This window comes from Megachile rotundata, chromosome 11 (assembly GCF_050947335.1).
Source record: "Megachile rotundata isolate GNS110a chromosome 11, iyMegRotu1, whole genome shotgun sequence".
NCBI lineage: Eukaryota > Metazoa > Arthropoda > Insecta > Hymenoptera > Megachilidae > Megachile > Megachile rotundata.
In genome coordinates this window covers 10,746,448-10,768,145 of record NC_134993.1, presented here as the reverse complement: position 1 = coordinate 10,768,145, position 21,698 = coordinate 10,746,448, and the positions used below count along the sequence as shown (strand labels likewise).

General features: G+C 30.4%; 7 protein-coding genes across 13 annotated transcripts; 3 read left to right on the top strand and 4 right to left on the bottom strand.

Moving 5' to 3' along the window:
• Positions 1-175: 175 nt before the first annotated feature.
• Ppox (protoporphyrinogen oxidase) lies at positions 176-3,010 on the top strand. The gene is made up of 2 exons (XM_003700944.3): positions 176-1,300; positions 1,521-3,010. Exons 1-2 carry the CDS (start codon positions 176-178, stop codon positions 1,839-1,841), a joined length of 1,446 nt encoding a protein of 481 aa, XP_003700992.2. The 3' UTR covers positions 1,842-3,010.
• Positions 2,314-3,655, bottom strand: Taf13 (TATA-box binding protein associated factor 13). Its single transcript, XM_012279905.2, has 3 exons — positions 3,516-3,655; positions 3,085-3,322; positions 2,314-3,012 (listed from the first exon to the last, which is right to left on the bottom strand). The coding sequence occupies exons 1-3, from the start codon at positions 3,540-3,542 to the stop codon at positions 2,894-2,896; spliced, it is 384 nt and encodes a 127-aa protein (XP_012135295.1). The 5' UTR covers positions 3,543-3,655; the 3' UTR covers positions 2,314-2,893.
• An 86-nt stretch (positions 3,656-3,741) lies between these two features.
• On the top strand, positions 3,742-5,505 carry LOC100882986 (28S rRNA (uridine-N(3))-methyltransferase). The gene is made up of 3 exons (XM_076537584.1): positions 3,742-4,892; positions 5,027-5,141; positions 5,216-5,505. Exon 1 carries the CDS (start codon positions 3,742-3,744, stop codon positions 4,870-4,872), a length of 1,131 nt encoding a protein of 376 aa, XP_076393699.1. The 3' UTR covers positions 4,873-4,892; positions 5,027-5,141; positions 5,216-5,505.
• Positions 4,906-5,959, bottom strand: Rpe (ribulose-phosphate 3-epimerase). The gene is made up of 4 exons (XM_003700945.3): positions 5,723-5,959; positions 5,511-5,618; positions 5,211-5,432; positions 4,906-5,133 (listed from the first exon to the last, which is right to left on the bottom strand). Exons 1-4 carry the CDS (start codon positions 5,957-5,959, stop codon positions 5,023-5,025), a joined length of 678 nt encoding a protein of 225 aa, XP_003700993.1. The 3' UTR covers positions 4,906-5,022.
• Positions 5,960-6,401: 442 nt separating this feature from the next.
• ImpL2 (Ecdysone-inducible gene L2) lies at positions 6,402-13,762 on the bottom strand. 5 transcript variants are annotated; one of them, XM_012279901.2, is made up of 8 exons: positions 13,663-13,707; positions 13,138-13,194; positions 11,282-11,485; positions 9,865-9,926; positions 9,395-9,479; positions 9,036-9,225; positions 7,234-7,547; positions 6,402-7,125 (listed from the first exon to the last, which is right to left on the bottom strand). In XM_012279901.2, exons 3-8 carry the CDS (start codon positions 11,483-11,485, stop codon positions 7,093-7,095), a joined length of 888 nt encoding a protein of 295 aa, XP_012135291.1. In that variant the 5' UTR covers positions 13,138-13,194; positions 13,663-13,707; the 3' UTR covers positions 6,402-7,092. The 5 variants fall into 5 exon arrangements, with proteins under 5 accessions (XP_012135291.1, XP_012135293.1, XP_003700985.1 ...); XM_012279903.2 differs by lacking the exon at positions 13,663-13,707 and adding an exon at positions 13,320-13,439; XM_003700937.3 differs by lacking the exon at positions 13,138-13,194 and having other exon boundaries at positions 13,663-13,762.
• Positions 13,763-16,036: 2,274 nt separating this feature from the next.
• On the bottom strand, positions 16,037-21,643 carry Ufl1 (UFM1 specific ligase 1). 2 transcript variants are annotated; one of them, XM_076537577.1, is made up of 6 exons: positions 21,425-21,643; positions 20,535-21,112; positions 20,300-20,446; positions 18,860-20,215; positions 16,340-18,765; positions 16,037-16,253 (listed from the first exon to the last, which is right to left on the bottom strand). In XM_076537577.1, the coding sequence occupies exons 1-5, from the start codon at positions 21,502-21,504 to the stop codon at positions 18,629-18,631; spliced, it is 2,298 nt and encodes a 765-aa protein (XP_076393692.1). In that variant the 5' UTR covers positions 21,505-21,643; the 3' UTR covers positions 16,037-16,253; positions 16,340-18,628. The 2 variants fall into 2 exon arrangements, with proteins under 2 accessions (XP_076393692.1, XP_003700994.2); XM_003700946.3 differs by having other exon boundaries at positions 16,347-18,765.
• Positions 17,478-20,446, top strand: LOC100883205 (transmembrane protein 170A). 2 transcript variants are annotated; one of them, XR_001095070.2, is made up of 4 exons: positions 17,478-17,619; positions 17,709-17,814; positions 18,000-18,248; positions 20,027-20,446. XR_001095070.2 is itself a non-coding variant. In XM_012279917.2 (3 exons), the coding sequence occupies exons 1-3, from the start codon at positions 17,517-17,519 to the stop codon at positions 18,193-18,195; spliced, it is 405 nt and encodes a 134-aa protein (XP_012135307.1). In that variant the 5' UTR covers positions 17,478-17,516; the 3' UTR covers positions 18,196-20,446. The 2 variants fall into 2 exon arrangements, 1 of the variants encoding a protein (XP_012135307.1); XM_012279917.2 differs by having other exon boundaries at positions 18,000-20,446.
• Positions 21,644-21,698: the final 55 nt, after the last annotated feature.

Below are 21,698 nucleotides of genomic sequence, written 5' to 3'. Positions count from 1 at the left end.
ATACAGCATAAAGAAAAAAAGGAACTGTTAACTATATTTTTTTTTCTATTTGAAAAAAAATATATAATTTAAGTAATTAAAAAAGAAGAAGTATAATTATTTTTAGTCTTAATTTTTTAGAATACATAATACTCATAGTTTTAATATAAAATATATTTTTATTAGCCCAATAACAATGACTGCAATATTGGGTGCTGGTATATCAGGTTTATCGGCTGCATATTATGGTCTTAATAATCCAAAGATAACTTCACTAGTTATATTTGAAGCCTCAAATCGTGTAGGTGGATGGATACGTTCCTTGAAACAACCTGATGGAACAATTTTTGAACAAGGTCCAAGAGTAATTAGAGCTAATTCACTACAAATATTAGAATTAGTAGAAGAATTAGAACTATCAGCTGAAATTATACCTGTTAAATATAATCATGATGCAGCTCGAAACCGATATATTTATTCAAATAATGCATTGCATTGTGTACCTAATAGTATCAGTGGATTGTTTACTAAGAATACGCTATTAAATAGGCCCTTAACTTATCATTTGTGGAAGGATTTTAAGGCACGAAAGGTTACTAAAGATGATGAAAGTGTATATAATTTTATGGAAAGGAGGTTTGGTAAAGATTTGCCAGAAAAATTAATTGCTCCAGTATTTTGTGGAATCTATGGAGGTGATATACATGAGTTGAGTGCAAAGTCTTGTATGACAAGTTTATTTGAAGCAGAACAAAAACATGGTAGTATAGTGAAAGGCCTTATATTTAATAAATTTCATGAAATTTTAAAAAAAAAGAAAGAAACGGAAACTAAACCTGAAACTGATACTGAAATAAATATAAAACCAAATAAACCACCTTCACAATTAGTGCAAAGAGCTAAAACAGAAGTATGGCGCATATGGGGAATTGAAGGAGGTTTTGAACAACTGCCTCAAAAACTTGCTAAGAATATAACTGAACGCGGAATAAATATAAAAATGCAACATACGTGTGAAAAATTAACATTTAACAAAGATTATGTAGAATTAACTGTAAATGGAAAAAGTGAAAAGTATTCCCAGGTTATTTCAAGTTTGCCTGCAAAAAATTTAGCTAATTTAGTACAGGAACAACATCCACATCTATCCAAGGAGTTATGCAGTATACCTACTGTATCAATAGCTGTAGTTAATCTCCAATTTTCTGAAAATGTTTTACCTATAAGTGCATTTGGAGTTCTTGTTCCACCAAAGGAAAAGATTCCCATTCTAGGTGTGCTATTTGATTCATGTGTTGTTCCTCAAAACTCTAAAATGACAGTATGTATAGATATAAATTATTTATTACCTATTTTTTTGTCCCTATATAATTTTCACATTACTTGATTCAATTTGTTGTTTCTGGAAATATATTTGAAAATATCCACATTTTTGCAAAGACACAAACTGATCCTTAACATATAAACTTGAATCCTGTGTAATTAAATGTTAGACTAGAAGAACTTCTTAACACTGAATATTTACAATTTTTTAAATCCAGGTACTGACAGTAATGATGGGAGGGGCATGGTTCCAACAGTATTTTAGTGAATGTTCATCAGAAGAACAGTTCAGAACCGTAGCAATCAAATATGTGAAGGAAATTTTAGGCATTGATGAGGATCCCAAGGCATTTCACGTCTCCATTTTGAAGGACTGTATACCACAGTACACGCTAGGTCATGAACAACGACTAAATCGTATCCGCAAATATATCGCCGCGCATAAAATTCCATTAGTGTTGTGTGGCTCTTCATACCAAGCTGTAGGAGTCCCTGACGTTATTCTGTCAGCAAAACAAGCTGTTTCTGATATCAATTAGTTATTATAAATTTATAAAGTTTAAATTTCAATGAAACTTAATCAAACAAATATAATGATTTCTGTTACAATTAAAAAATAAAATAATACACATGCAGAAAAATAATATAACAAATAGCTAACAAGCCAAAATCCTTGAAAATATAAGCTACAAATAAACCTAAATTGAAGCATGCATTGTTCAATAAACATGTTGCATAAGAAAAACTTAAACAGCAATCTGCAAAATAATAAGAATATTGATAATTAAGGGAGAAACTAAATATAACAAATTATATAAAATAGCTTTATATAAATAATTATAAAAAACAGTTATCCTAAGTCATAATATCTTAAGTAACTAATTGATTAAATAATTAAAAATTAACAAATAATTTTATCGCCAATACAATATTTGTTTACATTCATATATAAGTGTATATTTATATTCTTATTTACATATAAAAACTATGAATTATTTATAAAATAAAAACTTACAATAAAAATATGAAGTTTTATTCCTATATTCGAAGTTGATATACATGTATAAATATGGTACTACATGCAGTTCAAGATGGAAAAAATTAAAATGAAATCTTGTATATAATTATTATTATGAAATACATTATGGATAGACATTTACTTATGTACTGCTATACATAACTTTTTTTTGTATAATAATAGGAACTAAGCGATCTTAAATACATCACCATTTTCCATATATTTCTAAAGTATGTAGAAAAGCATGAAGAACTAAAATGCAGCACACAAGCACATAGCATTCCACATTTATAAACCCTAAATGTGCAACTACTGCAACGCAATGCTTAATTTTAATGATAGCATTATATAATTGTCAACAAAATATTTCTGAAGAATAGCTCATTTATGTCTAAACAAATTCTACTCAAATTGTTCAAAATCACGAACATAAATTTGAAGTAAATTTTACAAAAATACAAACAAAGGTACAAAGAAAGACCATGAGAACTATTCTCTAATAAAACAAAATATTCAAGCAAAATAAAAAATTATTTGTCATATGCTATAGATACTGAGAGAACATCAAAAAATTTATTGATTAACAGTACCTGCATATTTAACTTCATCGAATGCTTTTCTAGCTTTCTTTAACTCTTCGTTCATTGTTAATAAATCTTTTACTCTCGCATACTTTCTTGGATCTTTTCTGACTGTAAAATAAAATTGTTATTAATTAATTAAAGTTACAAACGTATATAAATAATTTCTCATACTAATACTACCTAAAAATACAATATCCTCAACTTGCACTCGTCCAGTGCGTCCAATTTCCATAGCCCTATGTGTCATTTCAGTAATAAATTCGATAACTAGATCTTCTAATAAATCTACACTCTCTGTGTAAGGGTTTTGATCATCACCAAAACCATACATCATACAACGCAATTCCTTTGAAAATAATCGCTTCCTACCGCCAGGTAATGTTCCACCAATCGGAATTTCAGCTTCTTCATCTTCAAACTATAATAATTAAATATTTCTTTACACTTTTCAATAGTAATTTCTTTTATTAATAAATTTTTAATATTTCTAAAAAGGTTATTGTACTAAACGAGTTCCAAATATGATTTTAAAAAATGACAATGAAGGTTAAAGATGATACGTTCGTATAAAATACAATCAAGTATTAAAATTAATTAGATTTAGAAAACACCTGTTCAAAACCCTCTTCGGTAGTCATAGTTTGATACTTTTTAATTTATATAAATTTGAAAACCATGAAATGTACTCAATGAACATAAAATAAATACTTTGAAGTTGTTCATTTCATAAACAGATCTCGAAGAATTGTGCCATACTTCAGGTAAAATAACAAGCTAAGGAAGATACATATGTATACATGTACTTATTTGAAATAATAAATATTTTATTGTCGAGCTATGTCGCCAGTGATTCCTCCAGCTAAAAATTGGAAAGAAACAAATCGTTTATTAAAAGAGCAACGAAAGAAATGGCGTGAAGAGAGGTTAGTAAAAAAGTTGAAGAAAGAAGAAGCTGAGGAGTTGCAGAAAGAGGCAGCAAAACCTGTTGAACATTTTGAGAAAAAAGATGTTTCAACGATAAGTATTGCAGTTCCTGGGTCGATTTTGGACAATGCTCAATCGCCAGAGTTGCGAACGTATCTTGCAGGACAAATAGCGCGTGCAGCCTGCGTTTACCAAATAGATGAAATTGTTGTTTTTGATGACAAAGGAGAAATCACAGAGGATGAAAAGAAAAAAGTTCGAAATGACGAGGTTTTAGGTGAAAGAAGAATTGGCTGTTTACAGCTGGCTAGAATATTACAGTATCTCGAATGTCCACAATATTTGAGAAAGTACTTTTTCCCGTTGCATAAAGATTTACAATATGCTGGAGTGTTAAATCCGTTAGATACTCCACATCATTTGCGTCAGTCTGATGTATCTTTGTATCGAGAAGGAGTGATCACAAATAAACCAGTTAAAGGTGACAAAGGTTCTTATGTTAACGTTGGATTATTAAACAATGTCCATGTGGACAAAGTGTTAACAGCTGGATTAAGAGTCACTGTAAAAATACCACCAGACCAACCAAATCCAAAAAAAATCAAAGGATTTATTGTACCTCCTAACATTCCAAGAGCAGAAAGTGGTATATATTGGGGATATAACGTAAGACTAGCAAATAATCTTACAGAAGCATTAACTCAAGGTCCTTATGAGGATGGATATGATTTGACAATTGGAACTTCAGATAAAGGAAAGTCTGTTGATGATATAGAAGTTAAAAGTATAAAATACCATCATGCTTTGATAGTATTTGGTGGGTTAAGTGGATTAGAGGCTGCATTGGATGGTGATCCTAGTTTGGATGTAGATGATCCATCCTTAATATTTGATAAATATTTAAATACCTGTCCCCAACAAGGGTCAAGGACAATTAGAACAGAAGAAGCTATTCTGATTACTTTAGCAGAATTAAGGACAAAATTATCTTCTAAAGTTGCTCCATTACCAAATCCTCAATTTAACAGTTTTGTAGATAATTGAATTATGAGTGAATAATAAATGTAAGTAATAATATTTATACCAAATAAAAGATTTGTATTTTTTATTTTTTTACCCAAACATTGTATATAATTATAAAAAGTTATTAACATGTACATGGTGTGTTAATTTGACACTTTATTAACATTATTTTCAGCTACTTTGTATTGCACAGTTTACTGTATCTCTCAAAGTTCTTATAACTTTAGCTTGATCAGAAGAACCTATAACAGCAGTTCCAGAAACAATCATGTTTGCACCAGCCTAAAAAAGTATATTATATATTTGAGACTTCTTTACATATGTTTCTGTTATATTAAATTAAATTTTAATACTCATACTTTAGCACATGCATCAATAGTAGCTGGTCCAACACCACCATCAACTTCTATATCCAATGTAGGATAATTTTTCCGTAACCATGATACTTTTTCCATCATTGGTTCCATGAACTTTTGTCCACCAAAACCTGGTTCAACAGTCATAACTAACACCATATCTGCTAGATCAACATATTCTGCAACTGTATCCACTGGAGTTCCGGGTTTAAGTGCTACTCCAACCTTTTATATAAAAAAGGAAACATTGTTAAATAGAGGAAGCTACAAACTGTTAAATAAACAGTAATATAAATTACATACTTTCATTCCCGCTTCTCTTACTTTTCTACAAACTAATGGCACATCCTTCACAGGCTCAACATGAAATGTATATTGATCAACACCGGCATCAGACATAGGTTCTATCCACTGCAACAGAAGATTTTTGTTACATTTAAAAACATAAACATTAGTTTACTGTAATTAGTCAAAATTGTCTGTCACTCAATAGAAACAAGTAAAATTAAGCATACCTGATCTGGATTAGATACCATCATATGTGTTTCAAAAAATGTATCTTTTATTTTGCTACGAAGGCATTTTACTAACGGGTGACCGAATGTAAGGTTAGGTACAAAGTGTCCATCCATAACATCTAAATGTAAATAATCGGCACCGTTATTAACTAATCGTTGTGACTCCTCCGCAAGTTGTGCTAAATCAGCGTTTAAAATAGAGGGTCCAATTTTTGCTGTCAATTTTTTCGTCATTTTGAACAGCTAATTTCTGTGAACGCGTAACACGTGTTTTCAGTTAAAATGATAAAGCATTATCGAATGTCCTAATGATCATGTACAAGGTCATCGGATTAGACTTGCTAAATGAAATGTAAAGTATGCTAAAAAGTTCTGTATTTAAAAAATTAAATTATAGGATGAAAATTAAATTAAAAATGATTAAATTAAATTATGAATTTTGTAGGAAATTAAACATTTATATGTTAAAATAAAATGAATTGACTGAATGTGACATTATGTTAGTTTATAAAAAAATGAAAGATGAAAATTGTCAATATAATTATCAATGATAATACTGACAAATTATTATTGAATTATTATTAAACAAATGACATGATTTGAACAACTAAATTCTTCAAACAAAATTCTACAACTAAAAATTGGGAAATAGGATAAAAAATAGATGAATACTACATGAAAGGAAATATATTTATTTATATGTAAAAATAAAGCGAGTTAATAATACATTACGATAGTTAAAAAAAGGAAACAAAATGATGAAAATAACGAAAGAAAATCAATGATAATTAATACTATGTAAATAATAAACGAAGTAGTAATCGAAGCCAAAAGGGCAACAATTTTCACCGGGTTATTTATGATTTAATAACGATACTCTCTTAATATTAACTGAAGTATTCTTCATTACATTTGCCTATAAGATCGGCTCTCGATCTTATTGTACGTACACAATAAATAAATAATTCGTTTAAACTATACGAAATATCGCTCAAGAGGTACCGCAATACATAGATTAAATATATTAAATATTAAAATAGCTTAAAATTGCTACCTTAAATCACTAAAATTAGAACTCTAATCAAATACAAAATTCTTTGGCATCCTAAAATAGTTTATAAAATTTTAAGTATAAAATAGTCCGTCGTTTCATTAACAGTAACATAAAGCGTTGCTAATTCTCCAGCACGTCAGTAGTAAAAAAAAGAGATGCTTTCGTATAAAATTATACAAAGTGCGTATACTGAAACAATACCACGAACACGGAAACTTTGCGCAAAAGACTGTATTTTATCCAATATGCTTCGCACGTCGTACAATGAAAAGGAGATCAATCCAAGCAATTGAGGCTCGTTTTTGGCAATTCTTCAGTTACCCGTCCGATGAACTTCTTTTTCCGGCTGTAAACCGAAAGTCTACATTTTAAATCTTGTATGATCAATTGCAGTTATATTATAAAATGTTTATAATATATTTTAGGTGACTGTAATGATGAAAAAAAAACTTACGCGCACAGGGTACAGGAATGTGCTGACGACTTGTTGACGATGTCCGGATTTAGCCTGACAAGTGTAACCACCCATGTCTTTCCATAAGAGTTCTTCTATCAATAGATCACCACTATCCAACACTCTGTGTCGCAAATTCGTTGATAGACTTAGAGGTACATTAAAATTATCCAACCAAGTAATTTCTGGCGTTGGTTTGCCACTTGCTCTGCACGGCAGCACCACGGTTGCTCCTATATTAGCTACCAATGTGGGTGAGTAGAGGGTGATTGTTGGGTCACTTTCGGAACTGCAATTACCACTAACTCCTTCACCTGCAATTAACAAATTTTAAACATTTCAGGATGTGGACCAAATCTACTCAAGGCCAAGCTTGAAAAATGATTTGAAGATTTGAGAATTGTTTAGAAATTTGGACTCTGAAGATTTAGAAGTTTGAAGAATAAGCTTGAAGAAAATTTAGAGAAGATTCATTTCAATTTAGAGAAGACCATTTCATCTGGGTTGCTTGAAGAATTTAGAGATAGCAAAGAAATTAGTTCAATTCAATTAATTAATTCATAACATTTTAGGATGTGGACCAAATCTACTCAAGGCCAAGCTTGAAAAATGATTTGAAGATTTGGGAATTGTTTAGAAATTTGGACTCTGAAGATTTAGAAGTTTGAAGAATAAGCTTGAAAAAAATTTAGAGAAGATTCATTTCAATTTAGAGAAGACCATTTCATCTGGGTTGCTTGAAGAATTTAGAGATTGCAAAGAAATTAGTTCAATTCAATTAATTAATTCATAACATTTTAGGATGTGGACCAAATCTACTCAAGGCCAAGCTTGAAAAATGATTTGAAGATTTGGGAATTGTTTAGAAATTTGGACTCTGAAGATTTAGAAGTTTGAAGAATAAGCTTGAAGAAAATTTAGAGAAGATTCATTTCAATTTAGAGAAGACCATTTCATCTGGGTTGCTTGAAGAATTTAGAGATTGCAAAGAAATTAGTTCAATTCAATTAATTAATTCATAACATTTTAGGATGTGGACCAAATCTACTCAAGGCCAAGCTTGAAAAATGATTTGAAGATTTGGGAATTGTTTAGAAATTTGGACTCTGAAGATTTAGAAGTTTGAAGAATAAGCTTGAAGAAAATTTAGAGAAGATTCATTTCAATTTAGAGAAGACCATTTCATCTGGGTTGCTTGAAGAATTTAGAGATTGCAAAGAAATTAGTTCAATTCAATTAATTAACTCATAACATTTTAGGATGTGGACCAAATCTACTCAAGGCCAAGCTTGAAAAATGATTTGAAGATTTGGGAATTGTTCAGAAATTTGGACTCTGAAGATTTAGAAGTTTGAAGAATAAGCTTGAAGAAAATTTAGAGAAGATTCATTTCAATTTAGAGAAGATCATTTCATCTGGGTTGCTTGAAGAATTTAGAGATTGCAAAGAAATTAGTTCAATTCAATTAATTAATTCATAACATTTTAGGATGTGGACCAAATCTACTCAAGGCCAAGCTTGAAAAATGATTTGAAGATTTGGGAATTGTTTAGAAATTTGGACTCTGAAGATTTAGAAGTTTGAAGAATAAGCTTGAAGAAAATTTAGAGAAGATTCATTTCAATTTAGAGAAGACCATTTCATCTGGGTTGCTTGAAGAATTTAGAGATAGCAAAGAAATTAGTTCAATTCAATTAATAAAATTGCATAAGTAAAGAGTGGTTATCGGTACGAGGTACATATATTATAAAGGACGGACATTTAAATGATTGACAGTTAATTGTTAATTGTATGCCACTTACTGTTAACCCGCAGCTCCGTAGGAGTGGATATCTTCACCTCTCTTGCTGAAACCGACGCACAGTAGATCAATCCAGCGTCATCCGGAGTAACACACTCTATCACGAGCTTCGAAGTAATTCTGGCCACTCCTTTCCACTCCTCGGACGGATCGTACAAAGAATGTGTGCTGACTTTGACGTAGTCGATGAGCTGTCGCGAAAAAATATTCGAAATTAATATCTTGTTCATTTGCATTAGTGGAGATGTTAACACCAGAACAATGACTGTTTTCTAAATTCTTCTAATACTTTGCATTTGTATAAATGTTAATCATTTTTGTATTTAATTGTTCGAGTGTTAAGATTTTTTTGATATTCACTTCTTCGTTGGTGCCGCTTCCTGTGAACCATAAAATTTCCGGGGGCGGGCTACCGCTGGCTTTGCATTCCAATTCCACTCTGCTCCTGTAAGGAAAAAATTGTTCACTTAGCCTACATGTTATAAATGTTAGATCACTTAGTTTAATTTTGAAGTTTCCTAATTTTCAAATAATTTCTCAAGTTTTTATATTAGTTTTTAAGTTTGTATATTCAAAAATAATTTGTACATTTTTAAATCAAGTGAATTTGTAAATTTATAAATTTAAAAATGTTTTAATTTGCAAGTTAGCCTGTTAAATTATTAAATTTCCAAATTACCAAGTGTCTATATTTCTAAATTTCTTTAAATTAAAAAGTTTGATATTTTTCTTTGTAAATTTACAAATGTCTAAATTTTTGGTGCTTGTTCTGCACATTACTGGTTTAAATTACTATTGTATTTAGAAGTTTGTACATTTTATACACTTACCCCACGGTTGTCTTAATGCCGTTCACCGGATGTTGGTTGATTTTGGTCCATGGTTCCACAGGCTAGAAATTCAAATTAAATTTCATTTACATCTCTCTAAAATTAATTTATTGTTAATCTATAACATTGAGTATTTCTTGTTTAATTTAAATGTATAAGTAATTCTTCATACGTTTTATTTAAAAATGTAAATGTATGATTTTGTTCATTGTATTATTACAATTTCTACGAACAATTTGTAGGGTTTCCAATGTTCCGTCAAACTTAATTATTCGACGCTTGTACTTTCATCAAAATACACAATTGGTTAATGTAATTTAAGTGCACTTATCGTTAGTTGAGTTAAGTGCATAATAAGCAAATATTTAGTAGTTCACATCAATTGTACTGAATAGTGTTTTCTATTTACCAATTACTTTTAAAGGAAACACTCTTAAAATAATTTTTAGTACATTGTAATACCATATTATATTTAAAATTGTTGAGAACCTGTGTTTATTACAGTCTCTTGAAAATTGAAAGAGTAAGAAACTGTAATAAACTTTAAGAATAAGTAAGATATCAAAATTGAAATTTATTGTAGATAAAGTTAAATGAAGTTTGAAGCAAAAATGATTTATAAGTAAATAATATTAGGAGACAAATCTTCACTTCCAGTATATTAATATTACTAATATATTAGTACTAATACTACTACACATTTAGTACTTCGTAAGTCTACTTCTGTACATCAGTAGACATAGCTTATTCAACAGGTGCATAATACTTAAACAGTACTTCATCATTTCTATTTAATTCCACTCAGATTCATTTTTGTAATATGACTATTTCAAGGATGGAAACAAATTTTAACTTATTTGCCATAAATGTAAGATTCAGGGACCCCCTGAAAAATGGCGACCGGTGCGAACTGTTACTTCCGGTGCCTCAGACTTCACCTGGTACCAAAAATTATAAAAATTTTCACAAGTAGAAAACTTGTGCTTTCAGATTCAGTTGTAACTTTTTGTAGAACCAGTGTCAAGTTAAAAATTGTTAGAATTCTCACAAGTATAAAACTTGTGTTTTCTCTTGTGATCCACCAAACTACTAATCTACTTGCGATTTACCAAACTTGTTACTTTTTGTACAACCATTGTCAAGTTAAAAATTGTTAGAATTTTCACAAGTAGGAAACTTGTGTTTTCTCTTGTGATTTACCAAACTACTAATCTACTTGTGATTTACCAAACTTGTTACTTTTTGTACAACCATTGTCAAGTTAAAAATTGTTAGAATTCTCACAAGTAGGAAACTTGTGTTTTCTCTTGTGATCCACCAAACTACTAATCTACTTGTGATTCCCCAAACTTGTTACTTTTACAACCAGCGTCAACTTAAAAATTATAAAAAATTTCCGAAAAATGGTGAATGTTACCTTAGTTTCCGAAGACTGCGTTCCATAATCAGACAACGGAGTCAAGAAATTAGAGTTCTGCTCCACAATCTGTCTGCCTAAACTCCTCCGTTCAGCAGCTCGTTCCACAGCATGCCGCGGCAGGAACGTGAAGGGACGTCCCGAAACCGTGTAGGACAAGCCGATTACACAAATAAGATTGATCAGCATGGAACAGTATCGCATCTGAAAACACAGCAGCCTCCGTTGACCCGTCGAAAGAAAGTAACATTTAACACGGTTACGGGATGTTACATCAAAGACCCGATTTAATGAAAGGACATTGTGCAATGATTGAATCAGAGCGAAGCTGAGGAACATTAACGTCACGCTCTTTTCGCAGAAACGGCACCCGATCCAATATATAACAACGCGTATTTAATTGTCCGGTTAGGTGCGCGCGATTTATAATATCGATTCATTCGACCTTCCTCGAGGATACGAATAAACACAATTGGCAACAATGAAATTAAACTCTTGAGAACGCGACGATAATTAAATATCTGCAGTATTAACGAACAACATGCATTCCTTCGTCCCATTTCACTTCTCTATCGGTTCAACAATTTCGTTGATAAAACTCTCGTGATTTACCACGCTACTGACGCGATTTCCACAGAATTTCCGCGTCAATGTCGCTCGGAATTCTTTGCGATTTTGTAATCGAGGTCTGAGCAAGCGTGCGAACTTTGCGCAGAGTCTGAGTCAAAATGTAAGGTGCAGCTCTTATAAAGTCAATCGATCATTCGATCAAAATGTGAGGTGAGAGTTTGAATAAAAGTGTGAGAGTGTGAGTGTGATGGTTGTGCGGGTGGCATGGCTTGCTCGTTAAAGAGGGCATCGAAATCACCAAATTAATGATTTCGTTATCTATCGTAAATATACCTGAATACCTTCGGTGTGCATCCTCGTGACGGGGTGCGCAAAGAATGCCTGAGCTTTCGAACGCCGCCGGCTTTATATTTAATCTGTGCCTCACGATTCCTCCTCTTCGACACGTCCGTTAAGAGTTTTATAGCGTGAACGTGCGAGTCGTGCCGATTCGCACAACTCGGGATATACCTCGTTTTTTTTTTCTCTTCCTCAAACAAACGTATATATCTCGGACGAAATTTAGATGCTGTACACACAATTTTATCTTGGGCGTCTGGTCTCGTCCCGTCTCGTTTTGTCCCGCCGTTTTGTTTCTTCATTTTCGTTTCTTTCGGGCTCTCACGAGAGGAAGGAAGGTCACGCGTACCGTTTAAACAAGATTAAGTAACTTGCCCGTTAACGAGGCAACATGTTTGGAAACGAATTCGCGCGCGCGTTAATGAACACATATGCGGTGCAAAAAAATAGGGGAGAATCTGGGGACGTGGTGTGGCTATGGTGTAACGTGTGAGGAAGATTTTTTGTTGCAAATACGCTCACAGGCGTTCGAGGAGGAGTTAAAAGTGGCCTCAACTTCCGAGATATTGGTCTTATCTTCCCATAATGACGAGTAATTTCTTACATTTAACGGGGTGTCTATATTTAACATATTACGGAAAGGACCGTTTGTTTTACTTATCTCGATTATTATTTCTTGCGTAACGAATCGTGCTTATTATATAAAAAGGTACTATCTATAACATTTATATACATCTCTAACATTTATTACGACAAAATTATTTTGAACTTTGTAAGTAAGTTATAATAACTTACTGAGTAAGTTTAATCCACGTAGTATTACAGTAATTACAATATATAAAGAATCGTTTCCAGAAGAATAATCACGATTTGTTTCTCGACATAAAATTAATTGAGTTAATGAAGAAAAAGAGTATCGATTCGCGTGATTTAGAAAACTTAAATACCTTGAAACTTAAGAATGTAGAACCTCTTAAAAAATAAACAGCGAATCGAGCAGCGATCTGAAACAGAACCCGAAAATTGAGGAATATTGGTGAAACGACTTCGTGAAGAAAATCTGATTAATATCGCACTATTCCACATGTGATGGTTTAGAACACGTGACAGAAAGTTTATGGGGTCTTACCTTCTCACGACGGGTAATTGTCACACGTGGATAAAATTCGCAGAAATATGAGACCCGGTACCGCTATGAGATATAACTTTTGATAAAGATAATCGCGCCGGAGATGCTTTCTAGGAGCGCACATCACGGGAGGAGGTTTCGAACCGAATGATGCAACTTCTTATACAATCTTCGCATCTTCCCTATGATCTCGCGCCCTCTTTCCGCGGAGCCCTTTAACGTGTCTTAATCTAGAGATGATATCTCCGAGACCATAAACCGCGATAAGAAAATATGCAGTGTCAAACTTTTCGTCACCCTCGGAAACGTTCAGGGTACATTTCGAAGCTCGAATAAATCTTACCTTCGGAGTTTGTGGAAGGATTCACTAATAATCAGTTTGTCAGCAGCGAATAAAAATACTGACTGAGTGACGAGGAACAGTTATTGACACATTTATATATTTCGAATGTAGCGATGGGCGCCCTCGCTTATCCCCGATTGGACGGCAAAGTTAGGAGTAGGGCAATAAAAACCACACCAAACAATTGAATTCATTATCCGCGCGTCTCGTTTGTGCACACGTAATAGTACCCAATTTACTTCCACCCTCATCTATGCTCATCGATTTTTACTTCGAAAGAACTGTCACGATAATTACTTTTATTGAAACTGGTCATAGCAGGAAGGAGACGTTCGCAATTACCCCCAACGAGCACCTCCGTTGGATCCAAGACATTCGGCTGTCGAAACTTTTGGACCACGCTATTTGCCCGCCGAGCTCCGACGGGAACCGACAGGAACCTGGGAAATATACGGGAACAATAAATTGAGAGGTAATTGATCTTGTTCCGTGAAATGACTTGGACCCAATGTAGTTTTCAAGTTTTTCTTGTGGGACACGTTTTAATCTATCTATAACGTTATTTGTCAAAAACGTTGGTACGCATTTCAACTATAATTCGTTTGCCTTTTATCTTATTGAATTTTTATTATTTTATTGAATTATTTTTGTATGAGTCAGTTTACTGTTAAATACATTTATTTTTTATATGTTAATATTATTTCAAGGTTTTCTTATTTGTGGGAGAAAATTAATTTAATTATTTTTTTGGAAATTTGTTTACAGTTAAAAATAATTAAATATTGCTTATTTTAACTTTTGTCTAAAATCAAAATTACTGATTTTATTTATATATTTAAATAATGGTTATTTTATCTAATAAGTTTAACGTTAATTAAATTTATTATTTAATAAGTTACTCATAGTGTGAAATAACTAAATATTATTATCAGAAGAAGACAGTATTTTATATAATACAATTTTAATTTTATAGAATTAATTTTAATTTTAGTTTTGTAGAATTAATTTCAATTTTAATTTTGTAGAATTAATTTTAATTTCAACTTTGTAGAATTGATTTCAATTTTAATTTTGTACAATTAATTTCAATTTTAATTTCGTAGAATTGATTTCAATTTTAATTTTGTACAATTAATTTCAATTTTAGTTTTGTAGAATTAATTTCAATTTTAATTTTGTACAATTAATTTTAATTTTAATTTTGTACAATTAATTTCAATTTTAGTTTTGTAGAATTAATTTCAATTTTAATTTTGTACAATTAATTTCAATTTTAATTTTATAGAATTAATTTCAATGTTAATTTCATAAAAAAAAATTTGTATTGTAATTTTTTAAATTTTTGTTATAAAAATTGTTATGATTTTTATTATAATTTTTTAATTTTCATAGAATATAATTTCAATTTTATTTTTTCATTATTTAATAATCAAGAGGTTGAGAACCACTGCACCGTACTAATAAATCATGTACTCCCTTTCTAATTTACGATTTTAATGATATACACAGTGTTTATAATGTAAACAGCTTGAAAATCTTTGGAAATTTTATTAGAATACCATTACAACTTTAGCTTCTTGAAATAGCATGGAAAATTATACTGGTAAGCGATAAAAATTTAGAGTTCAAGTTTGTATAATTTTTATTAGATTAATTTCACGAAATATATATCTGTACTTTAATTTCATTACGTAACCAAAAAAAATTCGTAAAATCATCTTGAAATACATTCGAAATTAATAAAAACTAGAATTGAGCAAATTATTGCTTAAAAAGATTTTGATATATCACCATTACAGTGATATAATTCTAAAAATTTTTCTAATTTTATTTTAAATCGTTCGTTTTACCAATCAGAAATATTTATTTATTGTAAGAAATATTCGTAACAATACTTGTTTTTAATAATTAATAAACAAAAAAAAACCTAATTAAAAAAGTAATATAATCACAATGAAATAACAAAATTAAATAATTTTACATGGAAACTATCGTAAAGCACGAAAAAAGTGTCAATGTAACATGTTAATGTGATAAGTATGAATACCAAAAATACCAATGTTCAAGGTTGCATGAAAAGGATTTGTTTATTCATGAGATAACGTATTCCTCGTAATTGATGATTCATTTTACAATTTTCATCTACTATTTTCATTAGTTTTTTCGCTTGTTCGATTTGATTACCTGCGGTGATAATTCGAAATCACAATCAGCGGATGTTTTATGGCCGAGGTTGACAGAAATGTAGTATCATCCTCAATCTATTGCATTATGTTATATTAAAAGAACAATAGGTTATTAGAACTTTAATAAAATGTTAATCATTATAAAAATTATAAAATACAATGCAAATGAAAAAATATTAACTACAACATAAATTTTCAAATTTTATTTACATCACATTTTTACAATAAATGATATGTCACTTATACAACTAATATTACATGTACAATGATAATGAAGTAATTTATAATTTACGATGACTTTTCTTCGATAGCAAGAATTAACTTGGATGTAATTGCGAGATCTTTTTCTAAGTTTTCAAAATTCGTATCTACCTCTTTCGTTCCTTTCACTACATCTTGTAAAATCTGTAAATTAATGGAGAAGAGAATCATTCATATTGAACGAGAAAGTAAACATCTAAGAAACTAGATTTTTTAATAACGAACATAACCTCTAACCATTCTTATGCTTTTATAAAGCACTAACTCTTCATCCTCATCATCTTCACAAAACGAAGAAGATCCAAAAAACGACACTGAAGAAGCCTCACTGTCCGACATATTCGATCTCTTCCTGATTTATCGTTTTTATATAAAAAATTTCAATTACACGCGCTCTTTTTCAAGTCAAATACTGTCAACTTCTACTTATGTATTATTCGATAGAAATTCCCTAGCTAGTTCATTAATTGTTAAGCCGAAATTGGAAAATCTATTCTAATACTTAGAATGCAATTTGAGCTCAAGAATTTTCTTTGTTTTCATTGCAAATAAATTTTTGAATTGAATTTGATTAAATTTTTACATGTAAGATCATATAAATGACGAATTTTATTTGGTTCATGTTGACTCTGATTGGTCCAAGTAATTTTAGTAACCAAAAACAACCATATGTGCATTTGAAATTTTTATGGCGCCAAATTTAGATATCTACTGATCTCACTATGAACTTAAAAATTTGAACATACAAATATGCAGAATACATACAGAACTTTTACTTATCTTCATTAAAATCCGTCTTTTAATTCGATCTTAATTAAATTTTAATTAAATCGTTCGTAGAATTGTTTTATTGTATAGTTCATGATATCGATTCACACAGTTTCGAATAGGTATGTAAGAGTGCGCTAGAAACTTGTACATGTTTCGTATTCCTCTGACTTTCTAAGATACGATTAGTTCAAATTGTTATTATGATTACAATTGTTACAGATGTTGAATTAGGTTACTTATAAAATGATATTATATGTGTATAAAGTTTACCGTTAGATGTTAAAATAATTTTTGTCAGTATGGAAATTTACATATTCATGTGACGTATACAATATAAACAATTAAGAATGAAGGCGTAAGTGTTGAAGATTAAGTTATTATCAATGATTATAGATTTCTAGTGATTAATAATTTATAAAAACATTACATACATTATACCTAATATTCTATATTATTACAGGGTTTAAGAATATTATTTTATATCTTTGTTTGGCTGACATAACACAAAAAGAATGTTATCTTTTATAAAGACCTGTTATACTCTGGTTACAGTTGTTAATAGATACCATTGAGATGATTTAATCATTTTTCCTAGTATGTTTGTATAGAATCTATAGTTTGTGAAACCATTCCATTATGATGGAAGCGCAAACAGATGTTTCTGTTTTGCGATCCCCAGTCAATTTGAGACATATGAATACGGGCAATGTTTTTTATACACCTTTAACTTCGTTTGCTGGTATGTACATATATTAGCTATAGTTATATTTTATCTATCAGTAATAGTTAGTGTTCCTTATTTTTTTTTGTTCCTTTTAATTGTTACAGAAATGTGGTATCAGATATTTTTATGGGCTCTATTTTCTTCCATTTTTGTTCATACCATAGCTGGTGCAATTTGTTTTGCTACATTAAGGCAACACAAATATGGAAAGTACGTATGAAGTTATTATAATGAAATTGATAAATCTATAATGACAATATACATATTATTAATATTTCCACATTCTCAATGTGGTATTAATGTTTTATTTTTGAATACCAATAATAATAAATTAAGCTTTTTTGTACTTTTATTCTTTTAGAATATAAAGTAACTAAATAAATTTTGGTTTAAAGATTCTTCCCATTGCTGATTATAATAATGGGTATATTATTACCATTAACATCAGGAGTTCTTAGCTCTGCTGCTGTTGCTTTTGTATACAGAGCCTCTCGATATCCACTGCCACCATTGTACGCATTACTTTGGGGTATCGGACAGACTGTTGTAGCGGGATGTGTTGGATTTACCAGAATATTAGCTACTTTATAACATGAAACTGTTTGAGAATGAATGGTGCACGAGGTGTATTGTTACTCAGAAATGTATGTAAGGTATTCCAAATATTATTGACATCTTAAATCAAGCAAATAATATTTTACTGATATTATAGCAATAGACGAGAATATAAAATTTGTACATTTATGAATGTATTATACTGTACAAATGTAATGAAAATTATAATTAAAATGATATTCATGTTAATAGATTTTCAAGTTAATTAAAAAGATTATAAATTTTATTTGTTATTTATAAAAAATGTATAATATTTTTTAGTTATAGCTGCAATTTTTTATTTTAATGTTCTATCCACTAAATATATTTATTTCTTAATATAAGTTATTGCAAAATATAAACTTCTGGAATACATTTTTACACAAATAGGCAATACTTTATATTTATGTACAATTATAAACATTCATTGTTATTGTTTATCAAGTTTTAAATGTTGTTTGTAATTATTTGCAATATTTTTTATTTCTACCAACCCAGCTTCTAACTCCTTTTGAATATCAGATTTTGTAGCTTCATCCGAGGAAGTTAAACTTTTTAGTACCATATCTGTAATATATACAATAATTTAATCACAAAATACATCTACATCATATGTACAACAGTAATTAATAACATGTTTGAACTATGAATTATTTCGTACCATGATACTTAGATAGTATCTCCATTGTTGAAGGTAGTAAATGTATTTGAAGAAATGAAAGAACAGTGGACACATGTCTTCCAGACATGTATAAAACATTCTGTGTTACGCCAGTAAATAATATACTCGTGACTAAATGTAGTGCCAGTGCAGGATCCTGTGTAGTATTAAGTTCTTCTAGTAAAGCTTCCCTATGACCCAAAATAAAGGGTCTTTCTTTCTTTTTATCATACTTTTTTAATACTAGACAGCAAATTGCCATTGCTGGTTCTGCAACATTCAGGAAATCATCTACGGAATTTCCAGCAATTGATTTGTGTACATTCATTAAAGGTTCCTTGACATCTTCAGGCACATCTAATAACATCTTTTGTCTTGTTTCTGTGGTAATATTGTCCGAAAGTTGAAGCATATTTTGTTGTGCAGCTAACTTAAACAATTCATTCACAAATTCTGTACCAACAGATTTTAGTAGATACTTCGTTAAAGCAGGCTGGTCTGTCTTATCCATATGCTTAATACCTTTGTCAAATATTCTCATATTTGTTATTAAAACATTAAGACGTTCTTCAACTACATTTAAATTGGTAGTTTTGTTATTTTGTGCTAATTGTTCTGCCATATGTATAGCATGATTGTTTATTTTTGGTTGCAAATATGATGCCAATTCTTCCACCAATTCATCAATTATTGACAAATTATCATCTTTCATAATTTCATTTGTTATGTCTTCTAGAGAAACTAATTTAAGTTCTATTTTTCCAGAACTGACTTTCACATTTTCATCATCAGATTCATTCTCACGATTTTTTCCTTGTAAATATTTCTTTTTAGTCGTTTTCGTTTTTGTTTCTCTTCCCTGACTACCGCCACCTGCTTTACCACTTGTAGCTTTCTTTCGACGTTCTTCTTTTTTATTTGCCCTATTTTCAAGTATTAGATCTACCGATTTAGATTTAATCCTATTTTCTGCTATCGTTTGAAACCATTGTCCGCTGGCTACCGCTTCTCTCGCCTTTGTCTCTGCAATTGTCTCAAACGATTTACTTAACGATTGTAAAAATGCGTCGGATATTACTACTGTTTTTGCAAATATGTATGTATTATTGTTCATCTTTTTTTCTGCTATTTTAAGAAGCATTTCCATATCTTTATCGGTAAATACAGATGGTAGAAGGGGACTGATATCAATAAATGATCCAGTGGCAACAGCTTCTTCAATATTTGCGTCAACTTGATCCATAATATTGGTACCAATAGCAACAGAGTCTAAGAAGATCATATTTTCATTTGGAAAATGACGTTTTATGAAGTTCGGTGGATCCGATATTCCAAGACGAGTGAGTGCATCATATTCTAGTAACAAATAATAAAAAAAATTAACATATAAAGTATTTTATATCATGACGATTATTTTTTATTGTTAAGTATAAGACCCACCTAAATAACCATTCTGTTTATAAAAATTATCTACCCATTCATTTTGACTTTTGGAATATATAGTTGGTATATAAAGACTATTTGTTCCCTGTTTTCCTGCTATAATACCAGGAATTTGTTTCATTTCTTGTAAACTGTCTAAAATTGCTGTAAACAACAATCATGTTCATATATTAAAATTCTAAAAGCATTGCTATATTTGACACATATGAATGAACTTATGCTATATACTTACAAAAGAATATTCTTTCTGAAACAGAACATTGTCCTAAAATTGCAGATAATGGTGTGGGTTTTGTAATAGCTGATAACGCTCCTCTTACTTTAGCTTTGTTTCTAGCTATAAAACTTTCTGTATAAAAAACTTTAATATCTTGTGTGTCTTGTTTTCCAAATATTGTCTTTCCCAATTCTTTTTCTATTAATGATTGTAAAAATTCAGCTGGCAGATCATAATGTATTGTAAGTTCTGTTACATTGATACAGCCATGTTGCATTAATTTGTCATTGATTTCCTCGGCAATTCTATCCATGTAACTTTTATCAACAAGTTGACCAAGTATTATTTTAAGGCCTTTACTGTGCTTCTCTATTTCAGATGCCACTTTCGATACTTGAGATAAATTAACATTAAGGATTTGTGCCAAATCAACCAAGTTGATTCTTCCACCATGAATGTACAACTCATTTTTAATTTCTCTCCCAAGATGCTGTGGTGTAACATATTCTTTACCGTCATTAGTAAATATTACATCCAGTAACTTGTTTTCTATTAACTTTGTTACGATTTCTATACAGTTACGCTCTGACAACCTGCACAAAATTTTAAAAATGTAGTAAAGTAGTTAATCAGAAGATTATAATTTATATGACATTTCCACAGTTTTATATAAAATATAATTATGACCGTAGATTTATTGAACATGCAACAAGTTATAAATGTGTTATATTCACTATAGCAGTAAAAATATTAATAGCTTGAATTCATTTGATATCATAAAAATTGCAATTTCATTGTACAGCTGTTTAAAATCAGTTTACAAAAAACGTAACTGAAGATGTAAAATTGCTAAATAAAAACAGAAAAGACAACAAATATTTATATTCCATGAAAGTAGCCCATACTTTTGAAGAGTAGAACTGAGTTGCGCTTTTTGAAAATCAGCAGCCAATCTTTTAACTTCATCCCAATCTACCGTACTCATTTTAAAATATCAAAATTTGACTTCACTGCCAGCTTGTACTTGACACTGATAAAAAAATTGTCAGAAAAGAAAGATACATAATTGTATAAATTCAATCTCGCACAGAGACATCTGGTATCATAAGCGATAATCTTTTCAAGAGTAGTGAAATTTATCAACTAGGGAATTATACAAAATTATTATCAAATATATAA

Coding starts and splice junctions, on each gene's coding strand:
- Ppox (XM_003700944.3), top strand. CDS start 176: ATGACTGCAATATTGGGTGCTGGTATATCAGGTTTATCGGCTGCATAT. Junction 1,301..1,520: donor CTCAAAACTCTAAAATGACA/GTATGTATAGAT, acceptor TTTTAAATCCAG/GTACTGACAGTAATGATGGG.
- Taf13 (XM_012279905.2), bottom strand. CDS start 3,542: ATGACTACCGAAGAGGGTTTTGAACAG. Junction 3,323..3,515: donor CCGAAGAGGGTTTTGAACAG/GTGTTTTCTAAA, acceptor TAATTATTATAG/TTTGAAGATGAAGAAGCTGA. Junction 3,013..3,084: donor TGAGGATATTGTATTTTTAG/GTAGTATTAGTA, acceptor TTTATTTTACAG/TCAGAAAAGATCCAAGAAAG.
- LOC100882986 (XM_076537584.1), top strand. CDS start 3,742: ATGTCGCCAGTGATTCCTCCAGCTAAAAATTGGAAAGAAACAAATCGT.
- Rpe (XM_003700945.3), bottom strand. CDS start 5,959: ATGACGAAAAAATTGACAGCAAAAATTGGACCCTCTATTTTAAACGCT. Junction 5,619..5,722: donor TGGTATCTAATCCAGATCAG/GTATGCTTAATT, acceptor CTTCTGTTGCAG/TGGATAGAACCTATGTCTGA. Junction 5,134..5,210: donor CTATTGATGCATGTGCTAAA/GTATGAGTATTA, acceptor ATACTTTTTTAG/GCTGGTGCAAACATGATTGT.
- ImpL2 (XM_012279899.2), bottom strand. CDS start 12,492: ATGAAGAAACAAAACGGCGGGACAAAACGAGACGGGACGAGACCAGAC. Junction 11,486..12,192: donor CACGAGGATGCACACCGAAG/GTATTCAGGTAT, acceptor CTGTGTTTTCAG/ATGCGATACTGTTCCATGCT. Junction 9,226..9,394: donor GAAGCGGCACCAACGAAGAA/GTGAATATCAAA, acceptor TTTTCGCGACAG/CTCATCGACTACGTCAAAGT.
- LOC100883205 (XM_012279917.2), top strand. CDS start 17,517: ATGATGGAAGCGCAAACAGATGTTTCTGTTTTGCGATCCCCAGTCAAT. Junction 17,620..17,708: donor ACCTTTAACTTCGTTTGCTG/GTATGTACATAT, acceptor TAATTGTTACAG/AAATGTGGTATCAGATATTT. Junction 17,815..17,999: donor AGGCAACACAAATATGGAAA/GTACGTATGAAG, acceptor TTTGGTTTAAAG/ATTCTTCCCATTGCTGATTA.
- Ufl1 (XM_076537577.1), bottom strand. CDS start 21,504: ATGAGTACGGTAGATTGGGATGAAGTTAAAAGATTGGCTGCTGATTTT. Junction 21,113..21,424: donor CTCAGTTCTACTCTTCAAAA/GTATGGGCTACT, acceptor AATTTTGTGCAG/GTTGTCAGAGCGTAACTGTA. Junction 18,766..18,859: donor GATACTATCTAAGTATCATG/GTACGAAATAAT, acceptor TATATATTACAG/ATATGGTACTAAAAAGTTTA.